Raw genomic sequence first — 14,980 nt, forward strand, 5'->3', positions numbered from 1 at the left:
ACCAGTTTGATCTTAAACTCTACTATTGCAGTTGTTTAGATCAGTGGTCTCCAACCTTTTTTGCCTCACAGTGGATAATCTGCACGTCAAAATACCGGAGGGGTGTATTAGTTGCGGACCGACCGACGTGGCGGGGTTAGGAGAGGGGCTGGGGGGGGGGATGTTGGGAGTCCTCTGGTGGACAAAACTCCGCAGTCAAGAGTGGACATTTGTAAACGTGATGAGGGCGATATATAAAGGCCCAAATCACCAGTGTTTCACCTTGATGCCCATTTCTGAAGCACGTGTTGGATGACGAAGCTCTTATATGGAGACGTGCTCTCAGACGTGAGAGGGTGTTTGGGGACAGATCGGACAGCACGAAGCTCTCAACATCCCACAGATGTTCTGTATCGCCCATTTTGCAAATATTTTTTATAATATTTGCCGTACTGTCATAAGTCACATGTGTGTGTTCGGCAATGAAGTCCTTAGCACACATCTTTATTACCTTCGCGGGCCACAGAAGAACGTATTACATCAAAGAGGATTTCCACATATGCGTATAAATGGGTGATTGGGTTTGATGAGCAGTACTGGAAAATGAAGAGGCCCGTTTCTGCAGGTGGAACCGAGTCAGTAGCTGATCCACCCCGAATCCTTTCCATCAAAGGATTTCATTGGTTTAAAACAAGGGCCAATTCCTCAGGGTGAAGCCTGCGTGGTGCTGGACCCCCCAGTGCCAGACAAATGAGCCTTTTTTAATTGCTAAAATCAAACACAATGTGAGCAGATGCTTCATGATTAAATGATGATGTCATCTTAGTGTTTCTTTCAGTTCACATCAGCAGAGAGGAAAGTCTCCTGGACCCAGCTGTGTGTCCATGAAGAGTGATCGGTCTAAAGATCATCCTTTAAAATTCAAAGATGGACGCTGTTCTTATGGCCCAAAGTATTTTTTCAAACAGATGAAGAATTGTTCAAGTACTCGATATTGAATTACAGAATTGTCCACAAATTGTTTTGAAGTTTTTGAATGATGATCAATCATGACAGAACTCATTATCGTTATCTAACTGGTTTCATAAGACTTTGTATCAGATGCAGAGGTCTGCAGACGTTGTTTTTATGACCCACAGTAAGAACTAAAAACAGATGAATCTGAAAACTGTCAAGTAACTAATAAACTCTCAATCATCAAAAGTCTTCAGCATCTGGTTTTCATGATGATCAATCATGACAGAAGCCAATATCTACTTACAATATAACTAACTCCTCCACAGAAAGGACCAGGAGAGCTCAGAGGTCCCCACAGGTCAGTCTGCCCAGCAGCATCAAACACACCTGGACTCCATCTTCATGGTGTGTACATGAACAACTACTTTAACATCTCTCAGTTCACCATCATCTCCATGCTGCACTTTGTAGACCAGTGGATTGTCAGTCTGTCCAACATGGACCTGATGGTGGCTTCCATGGTTCTAGTTTGTGTCATTCATAGAATGTTCTGTTCCAGCTGCTGGAGGAGAACATCCTCACTTTTGTGAAGACCGAACTGAAGAAGATCCAGAAGATTGTGAGTTCAGATTACCCAGAATGCTTAGAGAGTCAGAGGGAGGATGAAGAGGTGCTGGATGGCGAGGATGAAGAGCAGAGGAGGAGCAGAGAGGCATTTCAGAAGATCTCAGTGCACTTCCTGAGGAGAATGAAGCAGGAGGAGCTGGCTGAGCGTCTGCAGAGCAGTAAGAGTGTTTCAGGTTTTCCATAAAGAATTAATAATAATAATACATTTTATTTGTAGTTTACATCGGGGGATCTCAATGGGCTACAGTTTAAAAGAAGAAAATTAAAACAAGTAGGCAGTTCTGTATAAAGATAAAAATAATTTGCCAGACATCTAAGAGGGGGGACCATACGTTTTGCTAAAAAGAAATGTGTGTTATATCTATGTTAAAAGGGTCAATGGGTTGACTTACCATGCTGATGAATGAGACCTTCACTGGTGTCTCAAGAGATGGACAGAATATATTCATGGAGTCATTATCTGAGGAAAGGACATGTTGAAATCTATTCTTTGACTCATTGATCGTCTTTGTTGTCTTCATTCAGGACTTTATGGTGCAGTTTGTCAGCGTGAACTGAAATCCAACCTGAAGAAGAAGTTCCAGTGTGTGTTTGAGGGCATCGCTAAAGCAGGAAACCCAACCCTTCTGAATGAGATCTACACAGAGCTCTACATCACAGAGGGAGGGACTGCAGAGGTCAATCAAGAACATGAGGTCAGACAGATTGAAACAGCATCCAGGAAACCAGCCAGACCAGAAACAACCATCAGACAAGAAGACCTCTTTAAAGCCTCAGCTGGAGGAGAAGAACCAATCAGAACAGTGATGACTAAGGGAGTGGCTGGCATTGGGAAAACAGTCTTAACACAGAAGTTCACTCTGGACTGGGCTGAAGACAAAGACCACCAGGACATACAGTTCACATTTCCATTCACCTTCAGAGAGCTCAATGTGCTGAGAGAGAAGAAGTTCAGCTTGGTGGGACTTGTTCATCACTTCTTCAGTGAAACCAGAGCAGCAGGAATCTGCAGGTTTGAAGAGTTCCAGGTTGTGTTCATCTTTGACGGTCTGGATGAGTGTCGACTTCCTCTGGACTTCCACAACACTGAGATCCTGACTGATGTCACAGAGACCTCCTCAGTGGATGTGCTCCTCACAAACCTCATCAGGGGGAAGCTGCTTCCCTCTGCTCGCCTCTGGATAACAACACGACCTGCAGCAGCCAATCAGATCCCTCCTGAGTGTGTTGGCATGGTGACAGAGGTCAGAGGGTTCACCGACCCTCAGAAGGAGGAGTACTTCAAGAAGAGGTTCAGAGATGAGGAGCAGGCCTGCAGGATCATCTCTCACATCAAGACCTCTAGAAGCCTCCACATCATGTGCCACATCCCAGTCTTCTGCTGGATCACTGCTACAGTTCTGAAAGAGGTGTTGAAGACCAGAGAGGGAGGAGAGCTGCCCAAGACCCTGACTGAGATGTACATCCACTTCCTGGTGGTTCAGTCCAAAGTGAAGAAGGTCAAGTACGATGGAGGAGCTGAGACAGATCCACACTGGAGTCCAAAGAGCAGGAAGATGATCAAGTCTCTGGGAAAACTGGCCTTTGATCAGCTGCAGAAAGGCCACCTGATCTTCTATGAATCCGACCTGACAGAGTGTGGCATCGATATCAGAGCAGCCTCAGTGTACTCAGGAGTGTTCACTCAGATCTTCAGAGAGGAGAGCGGACTGTACCAGGACAAGGTGTTCTGCTTCGTCCATCTGAGTGTTCAGGAGTTTCTGGCTGCTCTTCATGTCCATCTGACCTTCTTCAACTCTGCTGTCAATCTGCTGCTAGGAAAAAAAAAAACCTCCTCGTTGTCTAAGGTCTTTAGAGACAAACCCAAACCACAACTTCTCTACCAGAGTGCTGTGGACCAGGCCTTACAGAGTCCTAATGGACACCTGGACTTGTTCCTCCGCTTCCTCCTGGGTCTTTCCCTGGAGACCAATCAGACTCTCCTACAAGGTCTGCTGACACAGACAGGAAGTCACTCACAGACCAATCAGAGAACAGTGCAGTACATCAAGGAGAAGATCAGTGAGAATGTGTCTCCAGAGAAAAGCATCAATCTGTTCCACTGTCTGAATGAACTGAATGAAGGTTCTCTAGTGGAGGAGATCCAACAGTCCCTTAGTTCAGGACGTCTCTCCACAGATGAACTGTCTCCTGCTCAGTGGTCAGCTCTGGTCTTCATCTTACTGTCATCACAAGAAGATCTGGAGGTGTTTGACCTGAAGAAATACTCTGCTTCAGAGGAGGCTCTTCTGAGGCTGCTGCCAGTGGTCAAAGCCTCCAACAAAGTTCTGTAAGTACAGAGAGTTTGATTCATACATCAGAACTTCAACATGATGCCATCTTTTCTACTAATTGTTCAGATTTTCTTCATTGTTGTCTCTTCAGACTGAGTGGTAGTAACCTCTCACAGAAAAGCTGTACAAACAGCCCAGTGACGTGCGGTCACTGGAGGCAGTGCCTCCCCTATGTCATCATGAAATGTAAAAAAAAAAGATTAAAAAAGAACATATATATATATTTTTAAATGACTATTTTCAAAGTTGTATCACATGTCCTGACACGCCATAGCCTGGGTCCTGTATTTCATGTATTTTAGTCTTGTTAATTTGACATAACGTCGCAGTGAATATGCGGTGAGGAGGCAGCTGGACTGTGCGCCTCCCTTCCTGCTTTTCACTGCTGGAGGCTGAGTCAGTACCTCCGTCTCCCTGAAGGGGGCGTGTTGAACACACAGCCTGCTTCTGCTGTTGTTTATCTTCACGTATTACAGACAGATGGCATTGTTAGCATGTGCTAGCATTGCTAGCTAAAACAGTCAAGTAGCAAACGTCAAGTGCACATCATCAATCCTTTAAGACTGAAAACTTTATATATATATATATATAAATATATATAATAATGTACGAAAGGCTGTACTTTATCGTAAATAATGTACTGTTCAAGGGTGTTGTTGGCAAACGTTATTGCTTTTAAATAACGTTTTATGTCACTTTGTCCGTGACATAAGTAAACAGCTGCCTTTCAGTACAACACAAGTTGTAGACACTAAACGTTGTGTCTCTCATTTCATCAGCCTACAGAACGTTTCTATTCAACAGACCAACAATATTGGGAACTTCACATGTGGTAGCCTAGCACCAGAAGTTGGTTGATGATTAGCAAGGAGATTGACATTAGTTTGTACATTCCAGGTCTCCTTGCAAGATGTCTCATTCATTAACAGTATGGAATGCCGTTTTATTTAAAATTAAATAAATGAATAAATACATAAATAAATGAAATATGCATTTGAAATATATCGTGAAATAAATAAATAAGGCAATAAACATGAATGTTAAATACATTTAATTATTTCATGGTAGTTTTATTTCATAAGTACACTTTTTTTTATTTCAGAATGGCACTTTTATTTGATAATGGCACTTTATTTCATAATGGCACTGTATTTCATAATGGCACTTTATTTTGATCACCGCACTGAAACAGGTGCATAATGGCTCAATTCAGTACACCCCGTGACTCTCAACCAATCAGAACACTTGATTTTATCGACCCGTTGTAACGCACCACAAGAGACCAGTGTGAACTCAAGCGCAGAGCGCAGTTTTATTAACGGGGTACAGACAAGGATCAGGCGTGGTAGTGTCCGGTGAACAGGCAGGGGTCGAAAAGCCAGGCAAGCAGGGAACAGACGGAGGCACCGTCAGGGAGCAGGCGAGGTCGTAGCTGGAGGTCAGGCGAGGGGTCGAGAGCCGGGAGCGCGGAGGTAGGCAGAGGTACCGTCGGGGGTCAGGCAGGCGTGAACGAGGTCTGGGACAAAGAAGAGGTCAATAGCAGGCAGGCAGAAACAGGATATCGAGAGAACGCTCAGAATGTGATGGCAACATGCACAACACTTCGCACCGGCCTCTGAGGCTTCGGCAGCTTAAATGGCCAGCCTCTCCTGATTAGAGACGAGCCACAGGTGCGTTGGTGGGAGTGGCCGTGCCCGCTCAGTGGGCTGATCCTGAGTGGCACAAACCACTGTAACGTGCAGCAGAGGGGTGACTGAGATCCCGAGCTTCGGACCTTAGTATTCCGGAGACGGGGAACGTCTGTTTGTGAAACCCGTATTATGAAAGAATACATGATATGGGATATGAAACATAACCAGTAGTCAATGTGCAAGCAGCCAGTTGAATGGTGAATTTATGCCACTTTGTTGAATTAGTAAATCTGACCATTTTCACCCAGGGCAACGTAGAGCAAAATATTTTATATACACTGAACAAATTGATTTTGCTCCTACTGATTTTTTTGTTTTACTTCAGACTCATCATCAAAGAGCATTTAATTTTAACATGAATGTTAAATTTCTTCTTGTTGGTTATTTTTTCAGACTGAGTGGCTGTAACCTCTCAGAGAGAAGCTGTGAAGCTCTGTCCTCAGTCCTCAGCTCCCAGTCCTCTAGTCTGAGAGATCTGGACCTGAGTAACAACGACCTGCAGGATTCAGGAGTGAAGCTTCTGTGTGCTGGACTGAAGAGTCCACACTGTGACCTGGAGACTCTCAGGTCAGGATTCAATCAATGTTTTTATTTACATCACTGGTACATATACAATTCTTTCTGCTTGAACAATTTAAATCAAATATATACATATATATTTGAAATATTTCCATTAACATGTTGTAGAGCAGGGGCTCTTAAACGTTTTAACCTCGGTTTCCAACTTTTTAAGTACAAAATAGCCTCGGGTCCATTCAAATATTAACACTGTATTGGATTAACTAAATAATAATCATTTGAAAGGCCTGAGCCATGTAATAAATTAATTACATGGAGTAATACAATATTAAATAAAATGTATAGAAAATCAAATAAAGTGCAAATGAAAATATTCTGCATCTGTAGCCCAATTTCCATTCTTTTAAAGATTCCTGCGGCACACGGGTACAAATGGAAAGTGTTGTGCGGCCCTCTAGGTGGAGCTTGTCGCCCAATCGGGGGCCGCGGCCCTATGGTTGAGAACCACAGTTGTAGAGTTTATTTTGAACATTTTGAACAATTTACAAATCGACATTTTGGAGCTCACTCATAGTTTACATCACATGTCATTTAGCTGACGCTTTTATCCAAAGCGACTTACAATAAGTGCATTTCCACATAGAGATACAAACTCAGAAGAACAAGTAACAAGAAAGTACAATTTTCATCAAATAAGCAGTTTCAAAACATGTTATAGAAGAGTGCCATTATAAGTACAATTTAAGTTCTATGGTTTGTTAGTGCTACGGTTTGTTAGTGTTTTACACAAAGTAGTTATCAGTCATAGTTATCAGAAATGTTATTAAATTGTTGATGTACATTAGTGGGTGTTTGGTCGAGACTAAAAAAACAAGTCACTAGACTTGATGGCTGTAACCTCTCAGAGAGAAGCTGTGAAGCTCTGTCCTCAGTCCTCAGCTCTCAGTCCTCTAGTCTGAGAGATCTGGATCTGAGTAACATTTTGAACCTTGTAGACAAGACAAATGATTCCTCTTTCATACTATAAAAATGACCCAGGACCATACGTTAGAATGAAGAAATAGTTTACTGTTGGCTCTCGCCAAATAACGCACACTCTTAGAGTGACAGTACAAATAAAACAGTTAACAGTTAAATAGATCAAGCACCCAGTCTCAGGCCCTCGCACACCCCCCCTCACGCATACACACAAAACGCCACGTGTGATCCCGCCAGACCGGGTAGCTCTGTGCGGTGCTCCCTCCGGAGCCTCGGCAGAGATAAAAAAGAAACGGCATAAGAAAAAGAATGTCTGACTCACAGTTTACTACCAGTTCACTACCAGTTCACTACCAGTTTACTACCAGTTTACTACCAGTTCACTACCAGTCCACTACCAGACCACTACCTGTTCACTACCAGTTCACTACCAGTTCACTACCAGTCCAACTGTCCGATCCAGGGACAAACAAAAAAGTAACACCTCCCGATGACGTCCCCTTTAGATGATACGCAATCAGTCCTGTAAATCCCAGTGACGTCCTCATTGTGGACGACTCATCCGTAGCCCGACACAATGACACAATCACACAATCACACAATGACACAATCACACAATCACACATACACACCAGCCTCTTCTCTTGGTTTTCTCTTTATCGGCCCTCTCTACCTCCCTTTAATTCTGTCATTTCTTGATACAAACTTCAGCCCCGTCTTCCCTCTCCTCCAGCTGAGAGCAATGACACCTCATCATCAGTTAGTGGGAATAATGTTTACACCCAGGGCTACAATTTGTAAACACTTTGACTGAACAAATTGGCTATGCTCCTACTGATTGTTTTACTTCAAGCTCATCATCAAAGAGGATTTCATCTTAAAATGAATATTATATTTCTTCTTGTTGGTTATTTTTTCAGACTGAGTGGTTGTAACCTCTCAGAGAGAAGCTGTGAAGCTCTGTCCTCAGTCCTCAGCTCCCAGTCCTCTAGTCTGAGAGATCTGGACCTGAGTGACAACAACCTGCAGGATTCAGGAGTGAAGCTGCTGTCTGTTGGACTGAAGAGTCCACACTGTGACCTGGAGACTCTCAGGTCAGGATTCAATCAATGTCCACTTGGTGGTTTTTTTTTTTTACATCAATGGTACATTTTTGACATTCATAAGATATTAAATCAAATTTGTATTCTCCAAATATTTCCATAAATGTGTTGAGTTTATTTTGGATATAATGTTACAAATAGAAATATTTGAAATCAGTCATATTTATCAGTAAAGTCATCAGATTGTTGATTGTTGTACATTACTGAGTGTTTGGTTGTGACTGGAAACCAGTAAGTACCAATTTTAACGTGACCCTCAGTAGCCGACAGTATCTCTAGTACTGCACTAACCTTCCAGCCCTCACACACTTCCGCAAAAATGTATAATAATTTATTGATATGTGCATTGAAATGTATTTGTAAATCCTTCTGTGTGGATTTGTAAATCGAATACATTTGTGAATCTTCCGTTTTGCATTTGTTCTGTATGCATTTGCAATTATTCTGACTGATCTGACCCCCATAATCACATCTCCATTTTCATGTGTGTTGTTTTGTGTCTGCAGGCTGTCAGGCTGTCTAATCACAGAGGAAGGCTTTGCTTCTGTGGCCTCAGCTCTGAGCTCCAACCCCTCCCACCTGAGAGAGCTGGACCTGAGCTACAACCATCCAGGAGACTCAGGAGCGAAGCTGCTTTCTGCTGAACTAGATGATCCACACTGGAGACTGGAGACTCTCAGGTATGAAGAGGCTGCAGCCACAGACCATCAGTCTGGTAGAGGAGGGAGAGCTGGAAACCTTTTCTCTGTCCCACTGTCAGTCTGGTTAATGTGACCCTGAGACACCAAGCTGACCTCAAACTACCAGAGACTCATCAAACTGTTTGTGTCCCACATCAGAACATCAATACAGACAGAAGTAGTGAGGAACAGTAGCCAGGATGAGCCTAAACAGGGAGGAAGGTGATGAAAGGCTGGTTTCTATGGAGTTGTGTCTTGTTTCCACATTATAAGAGAGGACAGTGGTGAATCCTGACACGTTGATGGCATCATGGAGGGTTGATGTGAGTCAACGTCGTCATGCTGCAGGTTTGTGAGTCAAACAACACTTGGATGTTTAGATGATTGTGGTGTACTATTTAATATGTGCATTAAAGTTGTCCCTGAAGACTTGCCGTTGTTAGTTTGTGGGTATTCTGCGCATGTCGGAAGTAAGGAAAAACGAGCAATTTTCCCTCATGCTGAGCCTCGTGTCTTGTGTCCTGACATCTCCTATTAAACAGTTAAACGCGTGCCTCATCTAGTTATTTAGTACACCACAATGATCGTCATCTGCCTCCACTGTGTGTTGTCCTTTAGTCCAGACGTTATTATTAAAATACCAACCTTCAAGGAAACAATCTGTTCAAAGTGTCTTGATGGATCCTCACAGCAGTTGTTTGGTGTTTTAAAGGAGTTTATGTGGATTTAGTGCTTTGCACTGAGAGACAGTTCCATGGAAGATACGAGTGGTCAGTGGTGGCTGCTCCATTGAGGGCATTGGGGCGTGGCCCCCCCTTGAGTGATGGTAAAAAATGCATATGTGCATATATGATTTTTGATTATATTAAAAATACATTTTACAAATAGTCAATATTTGTGTTTTTGAAACATGGATTATAAACCTGATAATATTTGTAAATTAAGATTTGCGCAAATTGGATACTTTTCCTGCTCTCATCCTCTCTGCTTGTCTGCATGAATCAGATGTTTCAGCTCTGGTCCCAAAGGGTCTAAGAAGCAGTCAGCCAATCACTGATGAAGTTAATGAGTGACATTATAATTTTAGCGTCCTAAAATACATTGAGATTTGGGCCCTTGGTCTCCCTGCGGTGCCTCGTCAGGGCGAGTCTAAGGTCTCGAGTCTCAAGTCTCGCCCATTTAGCAACATGACAACGGCGAGCAGTGTCCCTCCAACAAGACCAGACCCGACCTCGGTACATTTCCTGTTTGGTTCAGTCTCAGTGTTTCCATCAGAAGCTGCTTTCATCCAACAAGCTGTGATGAAGACACAGTTCACTTCCTGCTGAGCAGCAACCAGCAGACCCACTGAGTCAGAAGAAGAGCATTTATCAGCTAGACACAGACAGCTTGTGTTGATGACTTATTCTTTCAGATTTTTTATATTCTAGTTAGTATTAAATAATTAATCATGAACAAGTTTGTGATACTTTTGATTTCTCACAAGGACATTATCCATAAAATTCCACCACAATAATAATAGACGATGAATAAGTGAACATAAGAAGCTGTGATCATCGGCCAATCAGAAGAAGCTCCACTGCAGTAGAAGAAGAAGAGGTGGTCCATGTGGACTTGAAGGACAAAGCTGTGTGTATGAGAGTGATGTGATGTCCATGTCTCATGCTGCTCCTCCTTTCAGGGTGGAGCCTGCTGGAGTCCGATGGTTGAGACCAGGTCCGAGGAAGTGTAAGTGAGCTTTGTTGTAAAATGTCTTTTATAATCCACTTGTTTGTGTGAAAATTAAGTTGTAAATCTTCATTTATGAGCATCTTCTTTTAAATTAAAGACCAAACCGAATATACAATCTTTATACCCTTGTATTTGAGTAAAGTGCATAATCCATATTTATCCCAGATCAATATTTCATTTAACACTGTGTGTGTTCTTGAAGTAGTTTGAGTTGCTCAAAAGAGGAGGAATAACCTTTAAGGTTCCTTGTTGGCCCCCAACGTTTCCCCCACATTCACAACATTTCACTGTCACCTGATTCTCTTTGACACATTGAGGAGTTACTTCATACATTTCCTTTAGCCTTTAATAAACTAATTAATTACCCCTCATAGTTAAACCCAAATTGCTTGTTGAGTTAAATTCTTTCAGATCAGTCACTCATGCTTCATTCCAACAGCTTTCATTCATTTTGACTAAACAGGTTAAACACTTCTTTGATACTTGTGTGTCGTTTGTAACCTTGTTTTTGGAGCTATGATCCCTAATTACATCGACACATATTCTGTGTGCTGGTGTTCGTTTGTAGTCTCACCTTAATAGTTTATCAATTAATAAACCCATTTATTAACTTATTTTCTTTATTTGTTCATCCTAATGTTGATGATTAATAACTGCAGCTGTTTTGTGTCTTGTTCTCTCATCAGATTCCTGTGAACTCACAATCGACACAAACACAGTACACAGAGAACTCAAACTGTCTGACAACAGCAGGAAGGTGACACGTGTGGAGGAGGTTCAGTCACATCCTGATCATCCAGACAGATTTGACTACGGCTCTCAGCTGCTGTGTAGAACTGGTCTGACTGGTCGCTGTTACTGGGAGGTCGAGTGGAGAGGAAGAGTTCATGTATCAGTGAGTTACAGAGGAATCAAGAGGAAAGGATACAGTCGTGACTCTTGGTTTGGATACAATGATCAGTCCTGGAGTCTGATATGCACTGATGAAGGTTACTATGTCTGTCACAATAAGACAGTAACACACATCACCTCCTCCTCCTCCTCTGGTAGAGTAGCAGTGTATGTGGACTGTCCTGCTGGCTCTCTGTCCTTCTACAGAGTCTCCTCTGACACACTGATCCACCTCCACACCTTCAGCACCACATTCACTGAACCTCTTTATCCTGGGTTCTGGTTTCGGTCTGGTTCCTCAGTGTCTCTGTGTCCTCTGCAGGATGGAGAGTCTCCTCCTGGTGGAGAACCTTCCTCTCTGCTCACCACATAGTTCAGTCTGTACATGATGTTGATGAAGGTGATGTTTTTTTCAAGAACCATTTGTAATGACAAATATAAGGGAAATATGAATGTATAATTCTTTTTGAGCAAATTTTCCAATCTCTCAAAATCTGTTCAGTGAAATCAAATATAATTTCACATAATCAGGTTTGTTCTGAAAAAGAACCTTTTAAAAGCTTCAGTTAACCTCTGAAGAAAAGATTTAATGACAGATATCAGCTACTATCAGGTTTTTATTAACTATATTATAATCACTTCATGTGTTACTTTGGGTTAACAGGAATATAATTGTATCTTTCTAATGTTAATAAATGACTTTTATTGGAAACTGTGTCATTAACGTATTTAAACACCAAGTATTTAATGAGCAGTGTTCTGCTCGTCGCATTGTGTCATAAACTCTTCTTCCTTCAAAGTGAAGCATTCTGGGAAAGTGAATGTGTTTCTTCAACATTAAACATGTGACGTCAGACTGATGGAACGAGGCCTCAGTGGGATTCGATCCCATGGAATCAAAGTGCTTTTTATTGTCAAGATCCAAACAAACATCACATTCATTCAAAGAATTTGGGAGCAAATGTTTAATTTCCAAAGTGATGACCTTTAACCTCACAGCATCTATTTAAGAAAGTTCTCCCAAGCTACAAATCCAGCAGGAATCTGAATGTGTCAGAGTGAATTCTTCATTGCAACATCAAATAAAATAGATTCAATCAATCGTTCAGTTTGTCTAAAATACTTGAGACATGAAATAAATATGAAGCAGCATCTCACAGTCAGAACGCTCCACATGAACTTCAGATGGTTATTTAAATAAAACAGGTAAAGGTGGTTCTAGTTTACCTGTAATATTGGACTCACCTGAGCAGAAAGGAGACATTAATCCTCCTTTTCAACAGCTTCATGTGCTTCTAATGATCCAAGAGAACACCAGCTGCTCCTCAGGATGGAGGAGTGATGTGTAACTGACATTAAACTGGTTTGGAAGGGGGGGCACACAATATTAAAGAAACAGATACAAAAAGAGTTTGTATTTAATTAATCCTCAACGAGTTTAAGTAGTTTTTTGTTTTAAGAAAACACTTTTACCAAAATCAAGCTTTTCATTTACAATCAATAATCTATTTTTCTTCCATAACTCCTTATTTCAGCCTCGTTTATTTTAGTACTTTGTGTGTTTGTGTTTGTAGATTTCTCCTAAATTCACAAAAGTGATTCCGTTAGATAATGTCTCATTTGCACATTTAAACATAAAATTTCAGAACTTGATTTGAACTTTAAGTATAATATGATTATCAGTGATTATTGTAATCTGACCTCTGTTCCAGTAACGAGTAATCTAACTCGTTAGTTCGTCCAAACCAGTAATCAGATTAAAATTACTTGTCAAAGTCACTGTGCTTTACTATTTTGTCATTAAAATAATTAAATTATAAATTTGATTCCATGCGTCTCTGGGAGTGAAGCCACGTAGATGCGACAATAAAGTCACGTTTTCAGCATGAAGGTCACGTGTCCAAACACAGACCCACAACGCAGCGACACAAACAACAAGGGAGGAGGATTTTTTCCGGGGTGGTACGCTGGAAGGGAGGCGTGGACCGGGAGGTGGCAGAGGGAAGTGACGTAGCAGGAAGCGAGTCAGGCGAGATGGAAGTAGGTGGCGGGAAAGATAGAGAGTGGGAGACCGTGCGGAAAAAGAAACGTCCAAAGATCCAAAGTGACCAATCGGATGACAGTGAATATGCTGATAGAGGAGAAGCAACAGAGAGGAGGAGGGATGAATACAAGGTCATCGTTAAATTGACGCAAGAAGGGGCTTCTTTTGGTGAGTGGAGTCCAATCCGGCTCACTAGATCTATACATAAGGAAATTGGAGAGATAAAGAGTGCTAAAGTGCTGAGAAATGGATCATTGCTGATAATGTGCAGGGATGGAGGACAACAAGGGACAGCAATTAGGATGAATACGATAAATAGCAAGAAAGTGCAATGTTCCATGGCTGGTGACAAAAAACTAGTCAGGGGGGGTCATCTCAGGAGTCCCAGTCAATGTATCCGAGGACGATGTTAAAACAAACGTAAGTAATGCAAAAATAATTGAGGTCAAACGGATTAAATCGAACAGAAATGGGATTAAAAGTGACAGCCTTTCAGTCTTGATCACTTTTGGGGAGGGGAAACTACTGGAAACAATCTATATTGGATACTTGTGTTATGAGGTCAGGCCGTACATCCCCCCTCCACTCAGATGTTACAAGTGTCAGAGATTGTGACATGTGGCGGCTGTGTGTAAAGGAAACCAAAGGTGTGGAAGATGCGGAGGAGACCAGGAGTACAGCAAATGTGCCAAAGGAGCAAAGCTGAAATGTTGCACAGCTCAGCGTGCGGTGGGTGTGAGGTGAACAAAAGAGCAGCACAGGTACAGCGAGTCAAAGTGTGTCAGGAATCAGTTATGCAGAGGCAGCAAAGAAGGTTTCAGGGGACACACAGGTAACAAGGGAAAATAAAACAAAGGCCGGGAGAAATGTGAAGGATGCGACAAACTGAAGGAGGAAACGCTGCTAGTTAAAAAGAGTGACTTTGTGCTCTTTGTGGCGCAAGTTATTAATTGTTCGGCACAGACAAAAAGCCGCAACGAAAGGATTAAAATAATTATCAGATCTGATGAAAAGTACTTGGAAGTGGAAGGACTAAAGTGGGAAACAGAGACACACTAGATGAAGAAACACAACCATCTCAGACATGGGCTGGATCTTCCTAATGGTGCTCATGATATTACAATGGAAGGCGAAAAGCTTAACAGCAAATGGACAGGAGTTTAAAAAAGACACAGATAATTTAATTGAGAAACCTAATGTAATATGTATTTAAGAGACATGGTTAAAACCACAATGGGATTTTGGGATTAAAGGGCACTCTGTTGTTAGAAGAGATCGGGAATCTGGCAAAGGTGGAGGAGCAGCAACATTCATACAGAATGAGGTGAGTTATGAGATAAAGCAGGTAAACACGGAGCATGAATCAACTGTGGTTAAGGTGTGGACTGAAAGAGGCGATATAGATAGAATTAACTTTTATAATCCATGTGGGAAGATAAGCAAAGGC

At 42.0% G+C, this 14,980-nt stretch overlaps 1 protein-coding gene across 4 annotated transcripts in view; it reads left to right on the plus strand.

Moving 5' to 3' along the window:
• The window catches only part of LOC119224816 (NACHT, LRR and PYD domains-containing protein 12-like), a 108,448-nt gene that overhangs the window by 48,840 nt on the left and 44,628 nt on the right, over positions 1–14,980 (plus strand). Inside the window, exons 4-11 of one of the 4 annotated variants that reach the window (XM_062562538.1) lie at positions 1,263–1,341; positions 1,496–1,721; positions 2,089–3,892; positions 5,981–6,154; positions 8,005–8,178; positions 8,694–8,867; positions 10,549–10,595; positions 11,285–12,074. The exons of 2 other annotated variants lie outside the window; for them this stretch is intronic. In XM_062562538.1, coding sequence (XP_062418522.1) covers positions 1,263–1,341; positions 1,496–1,721; positions 2,089–3,892; positions 5,981–6,154; positions 8,005–8,178; positions 8,694–8,867; positions 10,549–10,595; positions 11,285–11,862 — 3,256 coding nt within the window. In that variant the 3' untranslated portion in view covers positions 11,863–12,074. Of the gene's footprint in view, positions 1–1,262; positions 1,342–1,495; positions 1,722–2,088; positions 3,893–5,980; positions 6,155–8,004; positions 8,179–8,693; positions 8,868–10,548; positions 10,596–11,284; positions 12,075–14,980 lie in introns of those variants that run through there. One more of the 4 variants, XM_062562531.1, reaches the window with a different exon arrangement.

Source organism: Pungitius pungitius, chromosome 5, assembly GCF_949316345.1.
Source record: "Pungitius pungitius chromosome 5, fPunPun2.1, whole genome shotgun sequence".
In the NCBI taxonomy this organism is placed as follows: Eukaryota; Metazoa; Chordata; class Actinopteri; order Perciformes; family Gasterosteidae; genus Pungitius; species Pungitius pungitius.